General features: G+C 36.1%; 1 protein-coding gene across 3 annotated transcripts in view; it reads left to right on the top strand.

The window, feature by feature from the left end:
* The window catches only part of ARB2A (ARB2 cotranscriptional regulator A), a 419,560-nt gene that overhangs the window by 201,873 nt on the left and 190,688 nt on the right, over positions 1-26,999 (top strand). For all 3 annotated transcript variants that reach the window (XM_082651759.1, XM_082651758.1, XM_082651757.1), the window contains one exon: positions 25,721-25,840. In XM_082651759.1, the coding sequence (XP_082507885.1) occupies positions 25,721-25,840 (120 nt within the window). The remainder of the gene's footprint in view (positions 1-25,720; positions 25,841-26,999) is intronic.

The raw sequence follows: 26,999 nt of genomic DNA, 5'->3' as shown, positions 1-26,999 counted from the left end.
AGTTCAGGAAGCACAGAGAGCCATATAGCATAAATCCAAGGAGAAAAATGCCAAGACACATATTAATCAAACTATCAAAAATTAAATACGGAGAAAAAATATTAAAAGCAGTAAAGGAAGAGAAACAAGTAACATACAAGGGAATCCCCATAAGGTTAACAGCTGATCTTTCAGCAGAAACTCTGCAAGCCAGAAGGGTGTATAAGGGCGTATTTAAAGTGATGAAAGGGAAAAACCTACAACCAAGATTACCCAGCAAAAATCTCATTCAGATTCGACTGAGAAATTAAAACCTTTACAGACAAGCAAAAGCTAAGAGAATTTAGCACCGTGAAACCAGCTTTACAACAAATGCTAAATGAACTTCTCTAGGCAGGAAACACAAGAGAAGGAAAAGACCTACAAAAACAAACCAAAACAATTAAGAAAATGGTAATAGGAACATACATATCGATAATTACCTTAAATGTAAGTGGATTAAATGCTTCAACCAAAAGACACAGACTCACTGAATTGTTACAAAAACAAGACCTGTACATATGCTGTCTACAAGAGACTTATTTCAGACCTAGGGACACATACAGACTGAAAGTGAGAGGATGGAAAAAGATATTCCATGCAAATGGAAATCAGAAGAAAGCTGGAGTAGCAATTCTCATATCAGACAAAATAGACTTTAAATAAAGACTATTACAAAAGACAAAGAAGGACACTACATAATGATCAAGGGATCAATCCAAGAAGAAGATAAAACAATTGTAAATATTTATGCACCCAACATAGCAGCACATCAATACATAAGGCAAATGTTAACAGCCATAAAAGAGGAAATCAACAGTAACACAATCATAGTAGGGGACTTTAACACCCCACTTTCACCAATGGACAGGTCATCCAAAATGAAAATTAATAAGGAAACACAAGCTTTAAATGACACATTAAACAAGATGGACTTCATTGATATTTATAGGACAGTCCATCCAAAAACAACAGAATACACTTTCTTCTCAAGTGCTCACGGAACATTATCCAGGATAGATCATATCTTGGGTCACAGATCAAGCCTTGGTAACTTAAGAAAATTGAAATTGTATCAAGTATCTTTTCTGACCACAACGCTATGAGACTAGGTATCAATTACAGGGAAAAATCTTTAAAAGATACAAACACATGGAGGCTAAAGAATACACTACTAAATAACCAAGAGATCACTGAAGAAATCAAAGAGGAAATCAAAAAATACCTAGAAACAAATGACAATGAAAACACGACGACCCAAAACCTATGGGATGCAGCAAAAGCAGTTGTAAGAGGGAAATTTACACCAATACAGTCCTACCTCAAGAAACAAGAAACATCTCAAATAAACAACCTAACCTTACACCTAAAGCAGTTAGAGAAAAAAGAGCAAAAATCCCCAAAAGTTAGCAGAAGAAATCATAAAGATCAGATCAAAAATAACTGAAAAAGAAATGAAGGAAACAATAGCAAAGATCAGTGAAACTAAAAGCTGGTTGTTTGAGAAGATAAAATTGATAAACCATTACCCAGACTCATCAAGAAGAAGAGGGAGAAGACTCAAATCAACAGAATTACAAATGAAAAAGGAATAGTAACAATGAACAGTGCAGAAATACAAAGGATCATAAGAGATTACTATAAACAACTATATGCCAATAAAATGGACAACCTGGAAGAAATGGACCAATTCTTAGAAAACTACAGTCTTCTGAGACTGAACCAGGAAGAAATAGAAAATATAAACAGACCAATCACAAGCACTGAAATTGAAACTGATTAAAAATCTTCCAACAAACAAAAGCCCACAAGCAAATGGCTTCACAGGCAAATTCTATCAAACATTTAGAGAAGAGCTAACACATATCTTTCTCAAACCCTTCCAGAATAGAGCAGAGGGTGCAACACTTCCAAACTCATTCTACGAGGCCACCATCACCTTTATTCAAAACCAGGCAAAGATGTCACAAAAACAGAAAACTACAGGCCAATATCACTAATGAACATAGATGCAAATATCCTCAACAAAATACTAGCAAACAGAATCCAACAGCACATTAAAAGGATCATACACCACGATCAAGTGGGGTTTATCACAGGGTTGCAAGGATTCTTCAATATACCAAATCAATCAACGTGATGCACCATATTAACAAACTGAAGGACAGAAATCATATGGTAATCTAAATAGATGCAGAAAAAGCTTTTGACAGAACTCAACACCCATTTATGATACAAACTCTCCAGAAAGTAGGCGTAGAGAGAACCTACCTCAACATAATAAAGACCATATGTGACAAACCCACAGCAAACATCATTGTCAGTGATGAGAAACTGAAATGATTTCCACTAAGATCAGGAACAAGACAAGGTTGCCCACTCTCACTGCTGTTATTCAACATAATTATGGAAGTTTTAGCCCCAGCAATCAGAGAAGAAAAAGAAATAAAAGGAATCCAAATCAGAAAAGAAGAAGTAAAGCTGTCACTGTTTGTAGATGACATGATACTATACATAGAGAATCCTAAAGATGCTACCAGAAAACTATTAGAGCTAATCATTGAATTTGGTAAAGTAGCAAGATACAAAATTAATGCACAGAAATCTCTTGCATTCCTATACACTAATGATGAAAAATCTGAAAGAGAAATTAAGGAAACACTCCCATTCACCATTGCAACAAAAAGAATAAAATACCTAGGAATAAACCTACCTAAGGAGACAGAAGACCTGTATGCAGAAAACTATAAGACACTGATGAAAGAAATTAAAGATGATACAAAGAGATGGAGAGATATACCATGTTCTTGGATTGAAGAATCAACATTGTGAAAATGACTATACTACCCAAAGCAATCTATAGATTCACTGCAATCCCTATCAAATTACCAATGGCATTTTTCCCAGAACTAGAACAAAAAATTTCACAATTCATTTGGAAACACAAAAGACATAAAATAGCCGAAGCAATCTTGAGAAAGAAAAACAGAACTGGAGGAATCAGGCTCCCAGACTTCAGACTATAGTACAAAGATACAGTAATCAAGACAGTATGGTACTGGCACAAAAACAGAAATATAGATCAGTGGAACAGGATAGAAAGCCCAGAGACAAACCCACGTATATATGGTCACCTTATCTTTGATAGAGGAGGCAAGAGTATACAATGGAGAAAAGACAGCCTCTTCAATAAGTGGTGCTGGGAAAACTGGACAGCTACATGTAAAAGAATGAAATTATAACACTCCATAACACCATACACAAAAATAAACTCAAAATGGATTAAAGACCTAAATGTAAGGCCTGACACTATAAAACTCTTATAGGAAAACATAAGAAGAACACTCTATGACAAAAATCACAGCAAGTTCCTTTTTGACCCACTTCATGGAGAAATGAAAATAAAAACAAAAATAAACAAATGGGACCTAATGAAACTTCAAAGCTTTTGTACAGCAAAGGAAACTATAAATAAGACGAAAAGACAACCCTCAGAATGGGAGAAAATATTTGCAAACGAAGCAACTGACAAAGGATTAATCTCCAGAATATACCAGCAACTCATGCAGCTCAATATCAATAAAACAAACAACCCAATCCAAAATGGGCAGAGACCTAAATAGACATTTCTCCAAAGAAGATATACAGATTGCCAACAAACACATGAAAAGATGCTCAACATCACTAGTCATTAGAGAAATGCAAATCAAAACTACCATGAGGTATCACCTCACACCGGTCAGAATGGCCATCATCAAAAAATACAAGCAATAAATGGCTGGAGAGGGTGTGGAGTAAAGGGAACTCTCTTGCATTGTTGGTGGGAACGTATATTGATACAGCCACTATGGAGGACAGTATGGAGGTTCCTTACAAAACTGAAAATAGAACCACCATATGACCCAGCCATCTCACTACTGGGTATATACCTGAGAAAACCATAATTCAAAAAGCGTCATGTACCAGAATGTTCATTGCAGCTCTATTTACAATAACCAGGATATGGAAGCAACCTAAGTGTCCATCAACAGATCAATGGATAAAGAAGATGTGACACACATATACAATGGAATATTACTCAGCAGTAAAAGGAAACAAAACTGAGTTATTTGGAGTGAGGTGGATAGACCTATAGTCTGTCATACAGAGTGATGTAAGTCAGAAAGAGAAAAACAAATACCGTATGCTAATACATATGTATGGAATCTAAAAAAACAAAAAAATTGTTCTGAAGAACCTCGGGGCAGGACAGGAATAAAGATGCAGATGTAGAGAATGGACTTGAGGACACGGGTAGGCAGAAGGGTAAGCTGGGATGAAGTGAGAGAGTGGCATGGACTTATATACACTACCAAATGTAAAATAGCTAGCTAGTGGGAAGCAGCTGCATAGCAGAGGGAGATAAACTTGGTGCTTTGTTGACCACCTAGAGGGGTGGGATAGGGAGGGTGGGAGGGAGATGTAAGAGGGAGGAGATATGAAGATATATGTATATGTATATGTATAGCTGATTCACTTTGTTATAAAGCAGAAACTAACACACCATTGTAAAGCAATTATACTCCAATAAAGATGTTAAAAAAAAAAAGATTTATAAAGCACATGTAATATATGGTGTGTTAGTGTTCATGCCTTTGTGAGAACTGAAATTTCAACTAATGAAATTGCTACAATGACCAATGAGAAATATTGAACAAGTCATTTTATACCTCTGTGGCTCAGTTTTTTTGTCTGTAAAATGGATAGGCATGTAAATAAGTGGTAGGCCGTAATTCTTAACTTTTATGATTCCATGAAATTATGAAATAATTCTTATTAAAATGATCATTTTATTTTTTTCTCCCATCCTTAAAATAACCTACCGTATTAGAGATTCCACTGGTTTTCAATAAATTGAAAGGAATACTAAGTTACAGTTTTATCAGTCAGTTGTATTTTGTGTGTAACACTCTCTGAAATAGAAAAGTACTTAATGAGGTCATCTTAACAGTATGAATGAATTCTACTTTGCCTTTAGTGTTAATCTTTCAGTGCTACAGAATGTGCTGTTGGAGGGATAACGAAGCCCCCTTAATATCTAACCACAAACACAATGAATAAAAAATAAACTGATTTAATTTAGAAAATGTATTGTAAACATTGGAGATTAAAAGTATTTAAATGGAAATTTTCTTACCACTGTGCAGTTGCCTTCCCAACACATATCTCGAGGGAACATTTTACCCAGTTAATTAGTTAAGTTAGTTTATAGTTCTAAAAAAAAAAAAAAAAAACTCACATTGACTCCAAATTTAAATATATATGGTATTAATCTTGCCCATTCAGCTATATAGCACACTTGCAAATAATCATAATTTGACATTATTCTAAAAAGAGCCTAAATTTTAATTTCTAGATCATGGTTGTCACAGGATTGATGGTGAGTCCCAGAAAGATAACAACAGAGACAAAGCATTTAAGTTCCTTTAATGTAGATAAAGACTATAAAAACGTAACTGCTCACAGTAAATTCCATAGAGCAGAGGACTCAGTCATATGCTCAAAGCAGGAAGAGCGACCCTCCCTGGTCCTCAAGTGTCCACAGGCCCTCACCACAGTAAGAATCCCATCAGATTTGAGAGTTACTCCTCACCTCACACATGCTCACCTACCTGCCCACATCTTTCTCGATATACATATTATGACCCCTCCCAACTGTCCTGGAAACTGGTGATAAGTCCTGCTCTTCAGTTACAGATCAGATAAACAACTCTGGCATTTTCAGTGTGTACTGTGAACTAGAAGAATGGAAGGTCAGTTTTTTTGGCATACCCCCTTTCAAGCCCAAGGTCTATTTTTTACAGCTGGAAAGAATTGGTTGTTGTTAGATTTATACACATACACATGTGTAGTAGTAAGTGATTTTATAAAGTTATTGTGGTTTAAACAGAGCACATGTCTGTATGTGTATGCATGTGTATACATATATAAAAAGTACCATTGGATTAACTCAAGGTTATGGAATCTGAAGTCAGAGAAACTCCACTAGCTGTGTTATGTTGAACAAGTGACATAAAACTCTCTATCAGTTGCCTTATTTGTGGAAAGGAGATAATAGTAGCTACTGCCAAGAGTATCATGATGATTAAATGAATTAGAGAATATCAGGCCTTTAATACAGTATCTATTTCAGAGTAAGCACTTGAAAACTGTTAGCTAATTTTTTTTTTTTTTTTTTTTTGCGGTACGCGGGCCTCTCACTGCTGTGGCCTCTCCCGTTGCGGAGCACAGGCTCCGGACGCGCAGGCTCAGCGGCCATGGCTCACGGGCCCAGCCGCTCCGCGGCATGTGGGATCCTCCCGGACCAGGGCATGAACCCGTGTCCCCTGCATTGGCAGGCGGACTCTCAACCACTGCGCCACCAGGGAAACCCTGTTAGCTATTTTTAATCACTGTTTTTGTGGATTCAGGATTTCTTGAAAATGTCATCCCGTTTCATTTTCCTTGTCCTTTTGAGCTGGCCGTGTTTTAACCTAGTATCTTTTTCATCTTCTATGAAGTTTTCTTAAATTTTAAAGTAGCAAAAGAATATAGCAGATTTATAGCAGTAGGAAAAAAATCAAATATAAAATTATCTTAACCTTTGGGACAAAAATTTACACATGTTATTCACTGTTCAAAATACTATCTGACTTATCACTGGATTTACCAAAGTATTAAGATCATCAATTAGAAAAGATTTTTTTCTGTTCTATTCAAATATAGATTTACAAAGAATATTATTTGATAAAGAATTATTATTAGTAACTGATTTTATAAAGTTATGAATGTTTAAACAAAACATTTATTAGGTAGAAGACATATATATCATCTATTTTATAATATTATTACTGAAATTTGCCTTTAAAAATTAACATTTCCTTAAAGCATTCTATTTCTAGATATTTACCTTTGGTACACTATGACAGTGATCCCATAATCTCATGTTTGTGAACTCAATAGAAAATTCTTGTTACACTCTGTATTTTTGTGTTAAGAATAATTTTGTTTTAAATTTAATTTCCAAGTTACACATTCCTTTGTTTCAGAACCTCCGCTCTCCAAAGTATCTGTGGAAATGTTTTTTTCAGTTATTTGTTGGTGTCTCATTCCAAGACCCCCAGGGTTTAGCCTGTGCTTTTTGAGTTAAGACATGCTCCCAATCTTCCAGTTAGGTCAACCAGAAAAATTAAGATATGATAGAAGGTCAGTCGAAGAAATTCATATCAAAACAACTACTCACCATGTCATTATGACAGCCTGCTGTAACAAATGTGCTTCTGTTTTAACTTATGACAATTAATTGCTAAAAGTAATTTAATCTGACAGAGGCAGGGTGTTGAAAGGCTCCTGGAGATGTCATAAAAGCGACCTTTCTGCCCATGTGCTGCCAAAAGCCATTTTAACAAGGAGCTAAGGAAACAGTGCAACTTCTTTTGTACTTTGTTAATTAGTTATTGATTTGAAACAATGCACTTCCAAATACTGTTAGAGGAGTTAGATGCCAGCAAGGTCACCATGTGACAGTCTAGTCCTGATGATCTTTATAGCATATGAAGATTCTTTGAAGCCTTCTGTTCTGTTATCCTAAAATGGAGATTGTCTGGTTTGCTAAAACGACTACAGTTTTATTTTATCATTCATCTTTTTAATTTAAAATATTTTATATAATAATAATCTGATACTTAGTCATATTTTAATTACATGATGTAGTCCAATTTTCGGAATACTCGTGGATTTAGTCTCAAGTGATTACATATTCTACAGAAAAAGTGTTTGTGGTTTGATTAGTGATGCCAAAGGGAACAAGGAAATAATATTTTAGTCTAAAAAAAAGGAAGCAAGATAGAGGTTCTAGAATTCCTTTATTGAATGTACTAGTTGATCTCTTTTTAAAAATTTGGATATATAATTTTAGTTTTGATGATTTCATCATGTTGCTAATAGAAGTTAAATAAATTTCCTGTAATTCTTTTAGAAGAGTCTTCAGATTGCTTTTCTTAATAAAGTACTTAAGTGCAAGTTAAACCTTCAGGCCCTTGTACACGTTAGCTTGCAAGACACTGTGGAGGACAGAAAGATCAGAGGGAGAGCTGGTGTAGCACATGAGTTAACAGTAGGGATTTTCAATTCAGACTTCCTGTGCCCTAATCCTGAATTGCACTAATTAGCTGTTTTCACTTGAACAAGCTACTCAACTTCTCTGTGCCTCATTCATGCAATAGGAATCATAATAGTACCTACCTCATAGTGTGATTGTGAGGATTGAATGAGTTAATACATGTAAATTACTTGATCAGAAACTGGTAAGAGGTAACCACCCAATAAAAGTTAGCTGCTATCATTACTATAATAATTAATAATAATAAAATAAATATGATTAGTTTTCTTATTTTTTCTCATATTTTTCTTATTAATTAGAATATCTTTGCTATACGTAGGAGATAATAAAAATAGCATGGTAAAATCATTCTCTGTGTTTTGTGATGGACAATAAAGGAAACATTTGGTGTGACCTTGTTCTAAAATACCAATTTTCTCTTTTACTATTAAAATGTGTAAAAAATTTCAGTTTGTTTTTACAGTGAAAATTCTAGTCTGTGGTAGAGGAAATGTTTTTCTTAGGATAGAGACATTCTAAAATGTCTGCTTTTTATTAAAACGTTTACACTAATTAGGGCAAGTTGAAAAGTTTTTATCAACCTAAATTATTTCAGTAAATAGACAAAACTTCGTGAAAAAGCATATTATGCTAAGCACTAGTTTTATTTTAGTAACTTCTCCATTAACAAGGAATGCATGTCAAAATACTGATAATTTACAACTATAAACTGGTGTAATTGATAAAAATTTGAAGGGGCTCTAGTAGCTATTGTTGGCTGGATATAAAGAAAAGATTGCTCTCACCTGCTATGATGTGAATGTGAGAGAGCATATACCCTTCAACCCAACAGTCCTTTTCCTGGGAATCTGTCTCATTGGAATAAAACCATTGCTAAGTCAAATCTACATTAACATTTTTAAAATATCAATTGATAACCAAAATTTAATATCTAGATTTAAAATCGTAAGATAGACTAGACTTGTAATAAATGAATTCTAGAACTGCTACCTTGTCTTCACCTTTGGAAGCTAAAATAGGACTTAAATTCAAATTTTTCACAAATTTAGAATATCCAAATTTGTTTGAATGAATTAAGTTTGATTACAGCATGTAGAGAAGCTATACTATATAATATGTTTGAATTAATATTAAATTTTTTATTATTATATTTTCAAGGTGTTTTAAGAAGTTGGTTTATGACAAAGTAAATAATTATTTCAAGTATGTAAGTAATTAATTACATCTTAGTTATATCCTGACTGAATTCAAACATCTATTATAATGCTGTTTGCCATGCTTCATATTTTGTATCTGTTCAACCTCCCTATAATATACTCTTGGTTCCCAGGTTTTTGTTCTATTTGATTAAAAGAAGGTATAATTTTCGAGGTCTCACAGCTTAACCTCCTGTGTACAAATGAGGAATATGAGCATCCAAGATGATAAGTGAACTACCCGAAGTCATAAAGCTGGTTCAGTGGCATTCTCTGGATGAGAATTGGTCTTTGTGGGGTGGGGTAGGGGTTGAGAGAGAAAATATGTTGTCGCTGGCAGATGTACGTAATCCTTCCATAGTTTTAAAATAAATTATCAAATATTTGGGAACGGTTCCTCTTTCACAGTATAATCACAGACAAATCATCTGGTTAACATGTGTCTTACAAAGCAGGGATATCAAATCATAAGCGTTTACATTTGATCCACTGATGCCTAACAATAATTGTCCTGCCTATACAAACGCCTCAGCTTCCTAAGGCCCGCAGGAAATACCAGCTTCCATGAGGATTATTTCCCTTCCTCCACTCCCTACATTTCTATAAAATGTTCTGTGTAATGCCTTACTTTCTTAGATAGAGCACACTGGAAATAATTTATCTTTTCTTGATGACCCAGGTTTGACATATGAGTTTTTGCTATATTATAATTATTGCTTTAGATTCAGATATAGATACTATGAGACATACTTAGCTTCTGACTATATACCATTTTGTCCAGAGAATGTTCTAGACTGAACTGTCTGGAATGCTTGGCATGTCTTCAGTGTACTGTCATAATGCTAATTACCTTTAGGATTAAACTTCACCCCTTCCCCAACACACACACACACACACACACACACACACACACACACACACGGTGTTTCTTTTTACTTCTCACTCTGCTGAAGCACAGTCAGCTCTTCATATCCATAGGTTCCACGTTCATGGATTCAACCATTTTATATAAGCAACTAATATAAAACTAAGTCATTTTATATATAGGACTTGAGCAGCCTTGGATTTTGTTATCTGCGGGGCGTCCTGGAACCAATCCCCCATGGATCCCGAAGGATGATTGTATTCATTAGATGGCAGTAGCTGGATGAGCCTTGGTGAGCGAGATGCATGCTTGAGGGCCTTCGCATCACATCCATCCTTGCCACACTGACTTCTCCATTCCCGTGCCGATTGTGCTAGCACTAAGGTAGCCAATAGCAGACTCTGGCAGACATAAACTGTCTGAGTCTTTCTGTTTTCTTGGTTGTTTTATTGCCTCTTCTGAGATGGACACTGTGTTGTGAGTGATAACATGTGATACAAGGATCTTCACTTAGTATACATCATTACTTTCTTCAAGGTTCTAAGAGCGATCGTAGCAAGGAATTATCCCCATCTCCCAGGGTCCTTGCTAGGATGTTGTTGTAGGCAGGATAATGGCCTCCTAAGATGTCCACATCCTAATCCCTGAAACCTGTGAGTATGTTATTTCACATGGCAAAGGAATTTTGCAGATGTGATTAAAATTAAGGACCTTAAAATGGGGAGATTATCCTGGATTATCTGGGTGAGCCCACTGTAATCACAAGAGTTCTTAAAAGTGGAAGAGAGGGAGATGTGACTCTGGAAAAATGACCAGAAAGATACAAGGCTTCTTGCTTTGAGATGGAGGAAGGGGGCAGCAAGACAAGGGGGCAGACTCTAGAAGTTGGAAAAGGCAAGGAAATGGATTTTTCCCTTAGGGCCTCCAGAAAGGACTCCTTGATTTTAGCCCATTGAGACCTATGTCAGACTTTTAATACACAAGACTATTAGATAATAAATTAGTGCTTTTTAAAGTGCTTTTAATTCTGTGGTAATGTGTAACTGCAGCAATAGAAAATTTAGGCAAGTATTAAATCCTGTATCCTGAGTAGGTACTTATATATCAATCAGCTTGCCTTTGTCCAACTTCATTTTCTGCCTGCCTTGATCTGGCACCTTCAGAATTTAGTCTCCTTGCACTCTGTACTGCCCTTGCTCCTGCCTATCAGTACTGACTAAGCAACTCCTTCCTGTTACACTTTCTCCCTTAAGAGGCCCAGCACTTCCCTGGCTAGGTTATATTGTGACTTAATCCTAATTGTTGGGCTGGGGTCTGCAGTGGACATGAAAGTGGGGTGGAGGAAGCCATGTTGTCTGGCAAAGGCAGCAGCTTCTGTACCATCTCCAAGCATGGGGAGAGCACTAGCTTTTAACTGGGAGACATGGGCTACTTCTGCAGGCCCTGAAGGTTCAGGGTAATCTGGGGACTGAGGTGACCCAGTTGTACCCATCCCATGTTTTAGGTTCCACTCCTGAATCAGGGTATTAACCCCACATTGAGACCTGCCAGGGGAGAATCCAGGTTTCCCTGGAGCTCTGCTTCTCTCATAAAAGTACTGGGCCTGGTCCTTAGGTTCTTTGGCCCTCCTGCTGCAGGAGAAGAGAGCCTCTTTATATGCTGCTAAGGAAGCTCTCTGGCTTTCACACTTATTCTTATGCTGATTAATCACTCTATTGCCTTTGGAAATAGCCATCCAATTCCATAGTCCTTCTAATGATGTACTTTAAGGTGTCAATACATGTACTTCCTTGTACATTCCTTTCTACCAGTATATACTTCCAGTTCATCACTAGTGAAAGTTTTTAGCAGTTGCACTGTTACTATGTACCAGGGTTTATCAGTGCTCCACCTACTACTGGCATTTTCAGCCAGCTGGTGGATAGGTCATCCAGCTCCAAAATTTCGATTCAATACTTTAGAGTCAACTTTTTCAGACCATTCACTGGAGCCAGCTGTCACAGGTCAGTTTCCCTGGGAAGCAGGCTCTGATGCAGAGATTAGCATGTAGAAGATTTGCTGGGGATTATTCTCAGGATAAAAACCTATAAAGAAGTGAAGGCATCACTACTGACCCTCGCAGGCTACAAAGATAGTCCTATAGAGTTCCAAAATTCGGGCAAGGAGCCAGGAACTTATTCTCTAGCACTAACCAGTCTTTGGAAGCGGTTTCTCTCCAAGAAGGAAGCATAATCTTGGGCATGGTAGTTCTCTTTCCCTGAAATCAGTGACAGGAAAGAGGGATTTGGGGAATCCTTGGCTGCTAGAGCTGTCAGCCATCAACACTCACAGCAGATGGGAAAATGAGTGCTTCAGTCTTACTGAGGTGGGGGCTTGGGGTACTGAATGGTATATCACAGTCAAACTACAAGTATTACTATATGTATTTCTAAATAATATGTTGTTCACTTCAAATTGTTGAGCAGCAAACACGGGCCTAATTGTGTAAGGAAAGGAAAATATTGCTAGTATTAGATGAAAGCTCCTAGTAGCAGATAAGCTGAACACATACTTTGGATCACGCTCTGACTTCAGCTTCCCTAAACATTTACAACAGGCCCCTTATAGGAAACTCAGGAGACAATATAGTCTTAAAAAACATGGCTTTCAACAGTTGGAGCATCTGGCAGAGGAAATAAGCAGAAATATGGTTAAAGGGAGTGTGCTCTTTATATTTACTTTTTTTTTTTTTGATATGGACCATTTTTCAAGTCTTTACTGAGTTTGTTACAATATTGCTTCCATTTTATGTTTTGGTTTTTTGGCCCGAGGCATATGAGATCTTAGCTCCCCAACCAGGGATTGAACCTGCACCCCCTGCATTGGAAGGTGAAGTCTTAACCACTGGACCGCCAGGGAAGTCCCTGTATTTCCTGTTTCTAAGCTTACCCTGGTCTATAGCTAGGTCCTACAACACTTTTGTGAAGTATAATGAGTGTCCTCAGCTGAATCAGCAACAGAGCATTAACAGTACACCGTAATCTCATTAGCAAGAGGTTAGGAAAATCCAGATCCAAATCCAGCTCAGGCTCATTGGGTCATTATGTCTTAAGATGATGATGCATTTGTAGCGGGGGTCATGGTGATGACAGCCTTCAGCGTATTTGTGTCTTGAGTCGCACTGCTACCACCTAGTCTGGTTGCCCACTGCATCTGGTGTCCAGCTATCATCCTGACATCTTCCTTCACCATTTCTCTGAAGATTACTGTTTTTACTTTCTTGTGTTATTTCTTCCATTTCCTGTAGTTCATGCCTTCATCTTTCTTGGTTTATTCTTATTTTGAAGGCGCACATCTTCCAGTTGTTTCTTCAGAAGAGAGTAATGAGATATACTTTTTTTTTGTTTTTGTGTCTTTATGTCTGAAAATATCTTTATCTTACACTTATGTTTGATGATATTTTAGCTGGGTATAGAATTATAAGTTGGGTATTATTTTCCTTTTGAATTTTGAAGACTTTCTTTTATCATCCTGATCCTTCTGTTGCTATTAAAAAGTCCAGAATTGTTCTGAATCCTAATCTTTCATTTTTCTATCTTGAAACTTATAGAATATTCTTATCCTGGGTTCTAAATTTCGCAATGATAGACCTTTATTTAGATCTATCCAGCCATTATATTGGGTACTTTGTCAGCTTTTTCAGTTCAACAGCTAATGTTCTGGGAAATTTTGTTGTTCATTTCCTCCCTTCTGTTTTTTTGGATAATGAATCTCTTGAACTTATTGTTTGATTTATTACTTTTCTATTTTTTATATCTTTTTGCTTCTAGAAGATTTCTTTAACTTAACCATCTGACTCCTCTATCAGATTTTTCATTTCTGCTATTTTGCATTCAATTTTCTAGAGCTCTTTTTATTTTTTGAATATTCCTTTTAATAGTATCCTGTTCTTGTTTTATGAGTGTACTGTTTTCTCTCATCTCTCTGATAATAATAATAGCAGTGTTTCTGAAATTTTCCTCTTTCTGCAAAGTCTCAGTTTCTTCCAAGTTGCCTTTTTCTATTTATTCTGGTCTTTCCATTTTGTATTATAGGCTGTCTTCATGTGTCTAATAATATTTGGCAGTCTGTTCATGTTTATCAGTGGGAATTAAAAAGCTAATTGGAACCTCTGAGTGTATGGGTGAGACATGTGATGTTTGAGCTTCACTATAAGTAATCTGAGTAGTCTGTTGGGAATTTTCCTCCATGCCCACCCCCATCCATCTGTATCTGTTTTTTGTGGGAGGTTTTGGTATTGGAATTTTTTCCAGCTTTATTGAAATATAACTGAGATATAACATTGTACAAGTTTAAGGTATACAATGTAGTTATTTTATATATGTATGTATTACAAAATGATTACCACAATAGGTTAGTTAACACATCTTAGGTTAGTTAACACGCCTATCACCTCACATATTTACACTTTTTTTGTGTAGTGAAGACTTTTGAAATCTACTCTCTTAGCACCTTTCAAATATACAATACAGTAGTGTTAACTATAGTCACCATGCTGTTTCATTGTATCCTCAGAACTTATTTATCTTATAACTGGAAGTTTATACCTTTTGACTACCTTCACCCATTTTCCCACCCCGCTTGCTCCTCACCCTGGCAACCACCAATCTGTTCTCTGTTTCAGAGTTTGTTTTTGTTTTTAGATTCCACATATAAGTGAGATCATACAGTATTTGTCTTTCTCTGTCCATCTGTATCTTTAGAACTTTTATTTAACCTGGTTTGATTTTCCAAAGAAGATTCCTCTAGTCTTCTGCCTAGAGACTGAAGGTCTGACTACTTACAATCCGAAAGTTTAGAAGGGATGAAGGCTGGGGAAAGAGAGGGAAGGTAGTTCACTACATTCCATATCAATTTGCATATGGTACTGCTATCCCCATTTCAAAATCTCTCCTGTCAGAATGTGGAAAGACATTTACCGAGTTGCGTGGAATGGAAGAGGGGAAAAGAAATGCTGTTAAACAGTCTTATTTTAGCACATACATCCACTCTCCTTCAATCCTGGGGGGTACCTAGAATACTATCTCTGTGCTTTGGAGGATTTTACAGTATAAATGGGATTAGTTTTTAGCTTTACCCATCGCCAGCTTGGGATTTGACTGTCTCAGATCTGCTAAATCAGTTACCATTCTTATATCTGCTCATCTTCCAAATGTCATGGTGTTTTCTCCTCCCTTGTCCTCCTAGGCCTTGTGGATTTATGTCTTTGAAAAAAAAATCTTTTACTGTAGTGTGTATAGGGTATGGGGAGATAATGCTGTCTTAAAACTATGGATGTTTAATCTGCCACTAAGCTGGAACTGAGATTGCAAGTATTTACAGCAAGGGTCAACAAACTTTTTCTGACCCTGCCAACCACTGATTCTAACACTATAGTTTTGGCTTTTCTAGAACTTCCTATAAAATGAATCATACAATATGTAGTCTTCTGTGTCTAGCTTCTCTCACTTAGCTTTATTCTTTGTTATGGATGACTGAATGGCAGAAAATTAATAATAGATCTCAAGCCAGGTTCAGTTTAATTCTCATAAGGTGGCAGAGATGATTCAAGGAAAAGGAGGACACATTTAACTTTCAGAAAACCAAGAGCTTCATTTCACAAAGAAAGTTTTTTGTCATGTGAACCTGGCCCACAGTGCATGATGTCTACATAAGCAACACTAGTCCCTTTTTTCTTAAAGGCCCTTCGCCATTTGGTTCATTGCTATATACAGCAACGACCTTGATTATGCCTACAGAGAGCAAAGGATATTAAGGTGTTTTAACACGGCAGTATAAAGTGATTAAGATTACTGATACGGAGTTGGACTACCTAGGTTTGAATTCTGGCTCTGCCATATACTAGCAATTTTCTTGAGTAAGTTCCTTAATCATTTTTTGGCCTGTTTAGCTGATTATGAGGGTAAAAATAGTACTTCATAGGATTGTCAGAATTAAATGAGTTAATACCTGTGAAGTATTTAGATCCGTGCTTGCCTCCATATGTGCTATAAAAGCATTTTTATGATTGTATTGTAGATTGCAGTAAGAGAGGAGAGCCTAAATTTTTTTAAAGTGGGTAGGATCATCAGTGTTTACTTTGTCAGAAGTGCTCTGGAGCATGGTTTTGGAATCTAAGAATCCTACCAGCTCTTATCTTCCTTTCATTCCAGGTTATACCTATTTTGTGGCAATTATGGCCCAATCACAAAGCATTTGGCACCATTTCTATAAATAATAGGTTATAATTAATTGATTATCCATTTTTCCCCTAAATTCGTTGGTTAATTGTTGTTTGAATTTTATATTCAAATGCATAAAAAGACAAAGTTTAACTTTCACACATATCATTTAAAAGAATAGGTAGTATAGCATAGAAGTTCAGATGCTAGAACCAGACAGACTAGTTTGTAATCTGGCAAGTTGTATGACCTTGAACAAAATAATTAATCTCTGTAAACTGGGATATTTAGAGTGTCTGTGTCATAAAGTCATTGTAAAGATTAAATGAGAGAAAGCATATAGCCAGTTCAAGTGGTTAGCATCCTAGGCAAGATATGGTGATAGCTTGGGCTGAGATAGTAAGAGTGGAAATTGAGAGAAGCTATGGATTCTAGAAATATTTTTTGGAGGATAAATTAAGTTGGATCAATAAGAGAGACAGAGGAAGAGGAAGATGTCAGGGATGACTTCCAGATTTTTGGCATGAACAACTGGGATAGTGGAGGTACCACTTGACAAGATGAGAAAGGCTAAAGGAAGAACAGATAATAGGATTTGGGAAACCGATACAGAGTTTACTTTTGGACACGTTAAGCTTGAAAATCTGTGAAATTCAAATGTGTTTGATATGGTTCTGTATACCGGTCCTTTGTCAGTTATGATCATTATGAATGTCTTCTATTTATAGTTTATTAAGTATAGCCATATTGACAAGTAAGGTAGCCTTGAATCTGTCTCTAAGATTGATGGCCGTCTATAATATCTTGACACCTAAAAGGTAGGAAAAAAATGGATAGTTTTAAAATAGCTCAAGCTTATATTTCTTTTGTTTGTTTTCATTATGTTTAAGGTTGAATTGTATGAAATTGCTATTTTTAAGGTCAAAAATGTCTAATATTGGTAACTTCATATGGTTCCATTTAATATTTAAAGACCATATAATGGTCCTTTATTTTTGAAGATGTTTTTGCTAGATGTATGCTGTAACATCAGTTTTTATGCATTCATATGTACTCCTAGTCCTTTAATCATCATTAAACACAAAGGCCTATACTTTTTAAAAGATAACACATTTAAAATATGACAAAATGAAGATAAATTTTTAATCCAAAGTATTTAACTGGATTAAAATAAAATTATATTCCATATGACATTACAAAATATATTTTACACATAACTGTTCTTATAAATGTTTTGTTCTGTACTAATGTACAATTTATACTCTTCATGTGCAAAGGAATTGAATAACAGAATCATCTAAAAGTTTAAAGCTAAACCATATGATTTTCTTGTGTGTGTCTTTCTGGATTAGGGTCATATGCTATTTGTGTTTCATTTCTTCTGAAAGCATACCCTACTGACCAATTCCTAAAAGTATAAATTTTCTTCTATCTTGTACTTGTGGATTGGTTGGGTGCAAGAAGGTAACTTACATTTTTGCATCCTCATAAATCCCTCTGACTTGGATATCTGCCTCCCATTTGGATTTCATTTAGCCATATTTTACCTAATGAGGTTTTAGCATCTTAAAAGAAACAATTTTGATTTGTAGATTTTGTCATAAAAAATTGTGGATTTTATATTAGTGTTCTTTCTCCAGCTGATGCCTCCAGTGTAAGTAGCAAATCAGTGATAGAACTAAGGGCAGCTGGTGAGAGAGAGAGAGAGAGAGAGAGAGAGAGAGAGAGTGTGTGTGTGTGTGTATGTGTGTGTGTGTGTGTGTGTGTAATATATGTGACACAACCGGAGTTAATGACATAGGTATGTGCTGGTTTAAAGTAAAAAATGCTAGACTTTATTATTCATAAAGAAACTTTCTTAGTAGATATGCTTACCATTGTAATCACAGAAAGACTTATGTAAAGTAAAACAAAATAATCTTGAAGTTTTGATTTTAAAATTGGACATTTGAAAAACCCTGAAATTCATTCAATTTTCATTTTACTTTTTTCCTAAAATCAGTTATAAGTTTAAAATATATATTATAGGAGAACTCATTTTATAACTTCGTAGCAACAGGTTAGCTGAAGAAAAATCTGTCAGGTTTGGCAATGGTTCAGAAAATATGTGAACCTGTCACTGTAAGCAGTCTCAAAGGGCGAAATGCTTTACAGGAGCTAATTAACCTTAGAAAATAATTACACAAATATGCAAATGTTGTTCAGATAATTCCATGTGTTATCAGCTCAGGTATTCCATCATAAATGCAGACCTTGCAATGCCTAGGTAGTAGAATCTGGCATAGTTGATAAGGCTTTGGTTACTGTATCACTTCTGTTTGGCATTTAACAATTAATGATGCCAAGAGTACATCAGGAAAGTCAGCCTGTACTCTGAATACTACTGAGCTCCACGGTGTAAATATTCTATGCATTCTGCCACTAGCAAGTTCTAATTAATCGATTTACTTTTGTCTTCATGCACTTTGTATATTTGCATATTTTAAAATCAGCCAGCTTGAAGTTACTCAATACAAAATGCACTCTGATGTGAAATTCATGGAGAAACCTGTAAAGTAGATTTAGTATGTTTGCATTTCTGTAATTGAGGCATATTATAAAGTCTTTCCTCTTGAAATCTGTTTAGTTTCAAAAGACACTGCTGGTAGTATACACTCTGTGGATTCTGGTTTATAAATATATAATGATTGTGGACACAGTGTGGGCTGTGGGTTAGAATGACACAGATGCGCCTTGGAACAGCACCATCTCATTTATAAAATGGGGTTTTAGTAATGTAATATGTCAGAAATATATATTAAAAACTACTCTAAGTTAATTAATTCCTGTGCTACCATTATTGGGCTTAACTGTTGCAGGAAGCAGCAAATTTTTGGCAGAATTTGTTGCATCTTACAATGATGAGGATCTGGCTTTCCTAAACATTTGAATAGGAAAAAGCCATACATTTGTGAAAGCCTTGGGAAATAGTCACATAAGAAAGCCAGGTTTTTTATAGCTAAGGTTTAACTCCTTTATCACCTGTTTTTAAAAATAATACTTTGAGTTAAACTATTCCTTAATTATAGTCCTTCAAATACGGAATTCATGTAGCATCATTAACTTTCTTTTGACGATTCAGGATCACGATTGTTCCTGTCAGTTATCGTGCTTTAAATGCAGCACTGCCCTTAAGTTGCTCAGTGACAATGCTAGTAGTCCCAGACTCCTTGCGCTATATGTGCTCTTCCAGTTTCTGTGGGTTTTCTGTTTTTTCAGCTATCACTTTTTACTCTTACACCTGTTTGAAACAACCCCTTTGATTTGCTACTTGTAAACATGCAGTGGGTTCGGCACAGATGTTAGAATTTGTTAGATATGAAGATGTAAAGATCCCACTCAGATGCTGATTCCCTCTTAGAAGCCAGCAGTAGTTATTCAGTAGGATTTCTGATTTTTTCGTTGTTGTTTTCTTATTTTATTATAAAGAGCATTCACTTTGTACTAATTTTGGAAAGTTCAGAAAGATCTAAAGGAACTAAAAATAGAAAATATTCATAATCCCACCATCCATAAGCAGCTGCTTTTAATATTTTTATTTGATTCTTCCTAGTCTTTTTCAAGCCTTTTTTCATAGTGAAAATTATACCACCTATAAAATTAGGTGAACTGCATGTATTACTTCATAAACTCACTGAATACTATAGCTACTTAGACAGATAAACTGTAATTTACTTAAATATTTAGTTTTGCATTATTGGACATTTAGGCGTTATCCAGTTATTTGCTTCTATAAATGAGACAGTGATAAACGTCTCTGAACGTCAGTCATTTGCCACTTTCCAGATTATTAGAAGCTAGATTCCTGAAATGGAGTTTGAATATTCCTTTGTCTTGGTTTTTTCAGTGCATCTCATGGTACTTTGTCAACAGTGTATAGTACTAGCATTGTTAGTCATTTATTAAATGCCTATAGCATGCCTTCTGTTTATAGCTTGAATCCAAAAGAGAATCTACCTTCAAATTGCTTATATTCTAGAAGGAACAAGTGACATGGCAGATTAGATAAATAGCAGGATAGAGAAGAACCAATGAAATAGTACAGGATTCAATTTAAGCTACCATGGCTAATAGTAGAACTGACATGTAAACTTGATCCAACAATATTTTACAGTAGTTTTAGTAAGGATAATAGTCAGGATAATAATACATGTAAATAGATTAAATACTTTCCATATATTGCTTGTAAGATGCTGTGGGTCAAAGGTTAGCAAAACTCCTTCCCCTTCTGTATGAGAATCTGACCTGCAGTTAACTTTCTAGCTCTATGTCCCTGGAAGCCTGATAAGGTGGTGTCTTAAGTTAGGTTTCCCAGGTAACAGATTCTGAAGTTGCATGTAAGAAGTTTGTTGGGGGATTCTCTTGGGATCAGCACCTGTAGGAGAGCAAAACAATAGATTTTGGTCCAAGGAGTTGAACTTCAATATAGTCACAACAAAGGCCTCATCTAACTCCTTGGTGATCTCTGGATCTGGGTTGGCTTTTCAGAGATGTCCTGCCTTGAGGCAAGAGATAGGTCCTTTATAGATCCACATCATCTCAACCAGACATTGGATGTAAATTGCCTCAGAGGTGGGATTGTAACTTTAGTCAAGATAGCTTTATTTGGCTGCGGGCAATTCCTAGAGAGTACCTCAGTTAAAGCTATCCGCTGCCAAGTGTGCCACTTGCACGCTCAGGAAATGAGTGCCTCTAACTAAAGGAGGCTCTGGGAAACATACCATGGCATCCACTCTAAGTGATTGGTTGCTGGGCAACACTGCCTATGGTAGAAAATGACCCCTGGTTGGTAAACTGCATCTGGATTAGAAGGAATTATAATGGACTATAAAAATCATAAGTTTGATCTTCCCTGAGGGTAGTAACTCTTGTAATTGGGCAAGTCCCTTGCAGACAAGGACCCTGGAAGCCATGCCTATGGAGTTGTTGCAAGAGGTATTGGCTTCTGTAGGTTATAAGACTTTTAAGGCAGGATAACTCCTGTATCTGCCCAAGGTGAGTCCGATTCCCTCACTCCTGAGCTAACACCCCATGGGCCAAAGAGAGTAACTCCCACAAGGTTCTGTGTTGTGTCTGCTACAGGAACTGCTGTGAGGCTTCCATTAAAAAGAATGCCTGCTGCTGCCCTGATGGCAAACTGTGATTCCTACCCTGGATCTTTTTGGGTCAATGTGTGTCAAGTGTGGCCTAGAATAATCTTGTATAATGGTTTAGTTGTGCCTATGGATAACCCCCTAAGTAGGTGTTAAAGACATTTTTTTTCAATTGAGTCTGGCTTTTTAGAACATTAGGTTTTAAAATCTAAAACTAAAGAATAATTTGATGACCTTACAGTCAGGCTGAAAATATTTAAGTACTTGGGGCACATGGATACTTGAGATTTCTTTTTCCTGCTGCTCATAGACCATTTTAACAGATATCGCCATAGACTGTGGAAGAAAAGACTCAGCTATAATACTAATCTCTGAAAACACTAGTCTTTATATGTGAACAGGGGAAAGAACTGTTAGTTCTTAGCTCTCCTTTAGTCATAGATGGGACATTTGGGCCTGGTTGGCAGTTTCCCTTATATATCAAGGTTTTGCTGATTTTTCCTCTGAAATTACTTATTCCATCCCTTCCTTTCCATTCACTCTGCCATCACCCGAAGTAGTGGGAGAGTCTGTTACTGCTGAACTGCTCCCTTGGAAGTGTTCTCACCTTTAGGTTTTGCTTAGTCTGAGCTGCATTACCCATGAGATCCCAGACTGGATTTCATGATAGCAGTTTTGTCTAGGATTTTCAGCTATTCATGTGTAATCCAGATTTTCCCTGGAGCATGAATAAGATCCCTGGAAATAGTAAGAAAGAAGGCTGGAAAGATGGGTTTAGAGATGTTGGCTAAAGAGTTCCAGTTATTTATTTTGTAGGCAGTGGCAACCATTTCAGTAAATGACCTTTCAGGCAGGAGAGTGAGTTGATCAGAGCCAGGCTTCAGCAGGATTAAGGTGGCAACAAAGTAAAGGGAGAGACTAAAAGAAATGAGACTAGTTAAGAATCCATTGTAGGAGGACTCAAAATGAGGTGGGAATGAGAGGGATGGGACAGATAGGCTCTCAACAGTATAAAGGAAGAATTAGTGACTGTGAGAAGAAAGCAGGCAGGACTTCGCTGAGGTCAGGTAGTGTGAATTTATAACAGACCCATTGGACTTGGTGTCAGGACAGTCCATCAGGAATAGAGAAAGTAATACTTCTCACACACTAATGCCTCTCCTCTCTTTATGTATTAACACCCTTATGAAATTGCAAACACATTGAAGGCCAGGATCATGGCTTAACTCGTATCATCCTTACATTTCCACTTCCAGCGCAGAGCGTAGGGGGACAGAGTAATCTAATCTCCTATGTGTTTTTATTCTGTCCATATATAGAAGAATATTTAGGACCATCACAGATATTTCACATTGTTAGTTCTGCCAACTATCAGCAGATAGAAGCTTTGTTATCTCTATTCCTGTTTTGTTTTTACATTTCATTGTGAGATATAACTAGGGAGACCAGGTATCTGGGTTTTCTCTAGACAGTCCCAGTTTAGACCTTTTCTCCAAGCACAATTACTAACATTACCTTTCTTCACTCTCAAAGGTTTGTAGAATAAATTCTATGGTCCCTTTATATATATGTACAGAAAAGTGCTAAGTATGTATTAGTCAGTTTAACTATAGCTATAAAGAACACACTTGTGGGGCTTCCCTGGTGGCGCAGTGGTTGAGAGTCCGCCTGCCGATGCAGGGGACACGGGTTCGTGCCCCGGTCCAGGAAGATCCCACATGCTGCGGAGCGGCTGGGCCTGTGAGCCATGGCCGCTGAGCCTGGTGCGTCCAGAGCCTGTGCTCCGCAACGGGAGAGGCCACAGCAGTGAGAGGCCCGTGTACCGCAAAACAAACAAACAAAAAAAGAACACACTTGTGTAACTGCTACCCCAGTCAAGAAATGAAACATTGCCAGCCACTAGAAGTCTATTTCCCAATCACAACTCTATCTCTCTTCCTTAGAGTTAACCACTATCCTGCTTTTGATGATAACTATTTTCCTACTTTTTATACTAATGAAAGCTAAATTACTAAAGCCAAAAATGCCTACAAAGATTTCCTTCCAATTATGATTCTTCTATTTATTTTACATACTTTAGGTGTGGGTAATTTCGTATTTATGTTACTAATAGATATCTTTGAAAGTATATTTGTATTTTAGTATATGACTACAAGGTTGTAAGTAATCATTTCTGAAGAGACATGTTGTGTTTTTGTTATTTATTTATTACCCTGTGATTTAATGAAGAAGACACAGCTCTTGGCCTCAGGAATTTGATTAACAAGCAATTACAATACAAACTATTCAGTGCAATAATGGGAACATGTACAAGATGTGGCTGTAGGACATTACCTAGCCTTGGGGATGAGAGGGAAAACTTTCACTAGAAGGTGATGTTTTATTTGAGTTCTGAAGACAAGTAGGAATTATGCAGGTAAAGGTGGTGGGTGAATTAAAGGCAGAACACTTGGGTCACTTTCCAAACAACAATAACAAAAACAGCCCAGAAATAAGAAAAGTATGGCACAGTTAGGTTACTATAAGTTGTTCCCTGCAGTTGGAACACAGAGAGTGTTCTGTGTGGTCTCTCATGGTTGGAGAAGTATATCTTTTGGGTCATTGTATTTTGCACATACATTTCGAGGCAGAAGCCAGATCATGTAAGGCCTTAGTGTCATTCTGAGTTTGAACTTGGTCCTGAGGGCAATAAAAACACTTCAAAGAGTTCTAAGCAGTGAGTGAGCAACATGGCAACATGACCATATTTGCATTTTTGAAAGGTTATTCTTACTACGGAATTAGAGAGAGTATTTAAATGGGCAATCCTAGAGGCAGGGAAACTTGGACTGTAGACTGTTGCAGTCATCCACTTGTGAAAGGATGGGCTTGAGCTAAGCCAGAGGAAATGAGAAGGGAGAGAAGTAGATGGCTTTAAGAGACAGTTGGGGACAAAATCAACAGGTTTTTAATGATTGATTTTATGTGGAGTTTGAGGGAGAGGGAAATAAAAGATGATGCTCAGATTTCAGCAGGAGGTGGGGAGCAAAGACAGTGACACAGGTTTGGAGAGGAAATTATTAGCAAGGTGTTGAATTGGTTGAGTTTGAAGTATCTGTGAGGCATTCAAAAGGAAATGACCTTGGGTCTGGAGCTCTGGAGAGAAATTCAGGGTGGAGATAGTCATTAGGGAACAACAGCTTTTAGGTGGTAAGTGAAGCCATTCATATGGACCCTAATATGATATTTAAAAATTTCTGAGATGGAAAATGTGAATAAATTGTGTTCATTGTCTAGTACCATGACATTCTTAGGGAATTAGTCTTTTGGTGTTAAAGCTTCCAAGAAATATTCACACAAAACATTTTCACGATCTGTTTTAGTTTTTATCAGTTTGGGTTTTTTTAGCTCTTTGGTTGGTTGTTTTTTCTTTTTCTTCCTTTTTCACATTATCCGAGTTTTAATCACAAAATGTGCCAACTATAGCAATAAACACAATAAAATGAAGTTGTTATAGAACTTTTGGAACTAAAGCAACATTCATACATTTATTAGGGATTAGCAAATTAGGAGAAGTATAAAAGGTCCCAGGTTTATATGTTTAGATTTCTTCCAGTTCTAGAAATAAAATATGTATGGAAAAGTCTTTTAGGAAAAAGGTGTATTTTTAAAATAATATAAATTGAAAATATTTGTTGTTAATTTTCTGCTTATTTTCAGTTTACAGAGGTACTTACAATTTTATAAATCAAATAATTTAGCTGTATGTATACTATAAGTATTTTCAGGTATACATATAGAAATGTATCTGATTTTTCTTAGTGTTATACTGTTTTATCATAAGACCACTATAACTTTCTGCTATGCAATTCTAATGTACTTAGATATATTTTAATATCTCAGATATGCCCAGAATGAGCAATTTCCCCTCAAAAATGTACTTATTTAAAATACTTTCTTTCAGAATATTATAGTAGCACTTAAGTTTAGCAGTAATTTACTAATGGTTTAATACTAATTTATTCCCTAATTTGGATCTTCAATGTAGTTTTTTTGTATTGTTATTATTTGGAATGAGCTATAACCATCTTAGTTCTTGTGCTATGTAAGCAAGCATATAATTTAATTTTTGATTACTATGATAATAATTAGATACAGTATGATATATATTACATTTGTTTTACTTATAGGAAAATGGTTCTCCTGAAGAACATGCAGTCTATGTGTGGGACCATTTCATAGCCCAATCTGCAGCTGAGAATGTATTTTTTGTTGCTCATAGCTATGGAGGACTTGCTTTTGTTGAACTGGTAAGTGCATATTTAACTCTTGCTAATTTCCAAACTCCTTACGGATTTATCCCCTCCACTCCCTTTTTCGTGGTGTCATTACTTTAAATTATTTTATAAAGGATGAAAATTATGTATTTTAAGTAAATAATTTTATGATGTTTAAGAAGAGTATATTTCTTTATTGTGGTAGAACTTTTCAGTGCTAACCAGAAAGCTTTTTGCCTGTTCCTTATTTATGTATTACCTTTTTTTTTAACATGTTTATTGGAGTATAATTGCTTTACAATGGTGTGTTAGTTTCTGCTGTATAACAAAGTGAATCAGGTATATATATACATATATCCCCATATCTACTCCCTCTTGCATCTCCCTCCCACCCTCCCTATCCCACCCCTCTAGGTGGTCACAAAGCACCGAGCTGATCTCCCTGTGCTTTGTGGCTGCTTCCCACTATACATATTACTTTTTAACTTCTACATTATAGCCCCACTTTCCATACATTTTATATTTGTGATTCTTGTTTTAATCGGTACATCGTTGAAGCATTATTATCTGTAAAGTGTTTAAAATTTCAGTAGACCCTTTAACTGACAAAACTGCTATCTCTTCAAGTTAGTACTTGATCAGAATCCATGTAATTAGTATTAAAACTATTAGAAAGCTCCCATTAATCTAAGTGGGACTCAATGCTTGGTCTTAAAAATCTTTGCATTTCAAAATAATCTGATTCCTAGGGTGAAGATTATGTGTACATAGTGGAAAAATTATCAAGATTTCTAAATTTGGTCAGTATTATATGCAGTATTGCAGTTAGCACACTTTGTGCAGGTATGAATGATTAATGATATATAATCAGTCCTAAAAATGTGCTCCATGTCCATTACCCCTTATGTCACAGGAAGGTACCAGTGCTCTAATAAAATGGTTAATTTGATAAAAGTGCATTTGATAATTTTAAATCCAAATGGCCTAAAGTGGACATTAAAAGCCAGTGCAGCCTTGGTTGTCTAATTTTTATGTTTCTAAACTTTGCTGTGTATTTCTCTTCATCATGGAAATTAAATATATTTCCATGGTCTTTTCAACTTTCCCACACCTTATTGCTTACCCACATGATTTAGGTATAAAACTAGCGGTGACACCGGAGAACACTTTAGCTGACCTAAATTTACAAATA

The sequence above is a fragment of the Grampus griseus genome, assembly GCF_964374135.1.
Source record: "Grampus griseus genome assembly, chromosome: 3".
Taxonomy (NCBI): domain Eukaryota; kingdom Metazoa; phylum Chordata; class Mammalia; order Artiodactyla; family Delphinidae; genus Grampus; species Grampus griseus.
The sequence above is the reverse complement of the archived record's forward strand: the minus strand, read 5'-3'. Positions and strand labels throughout refer to the sequence as shown.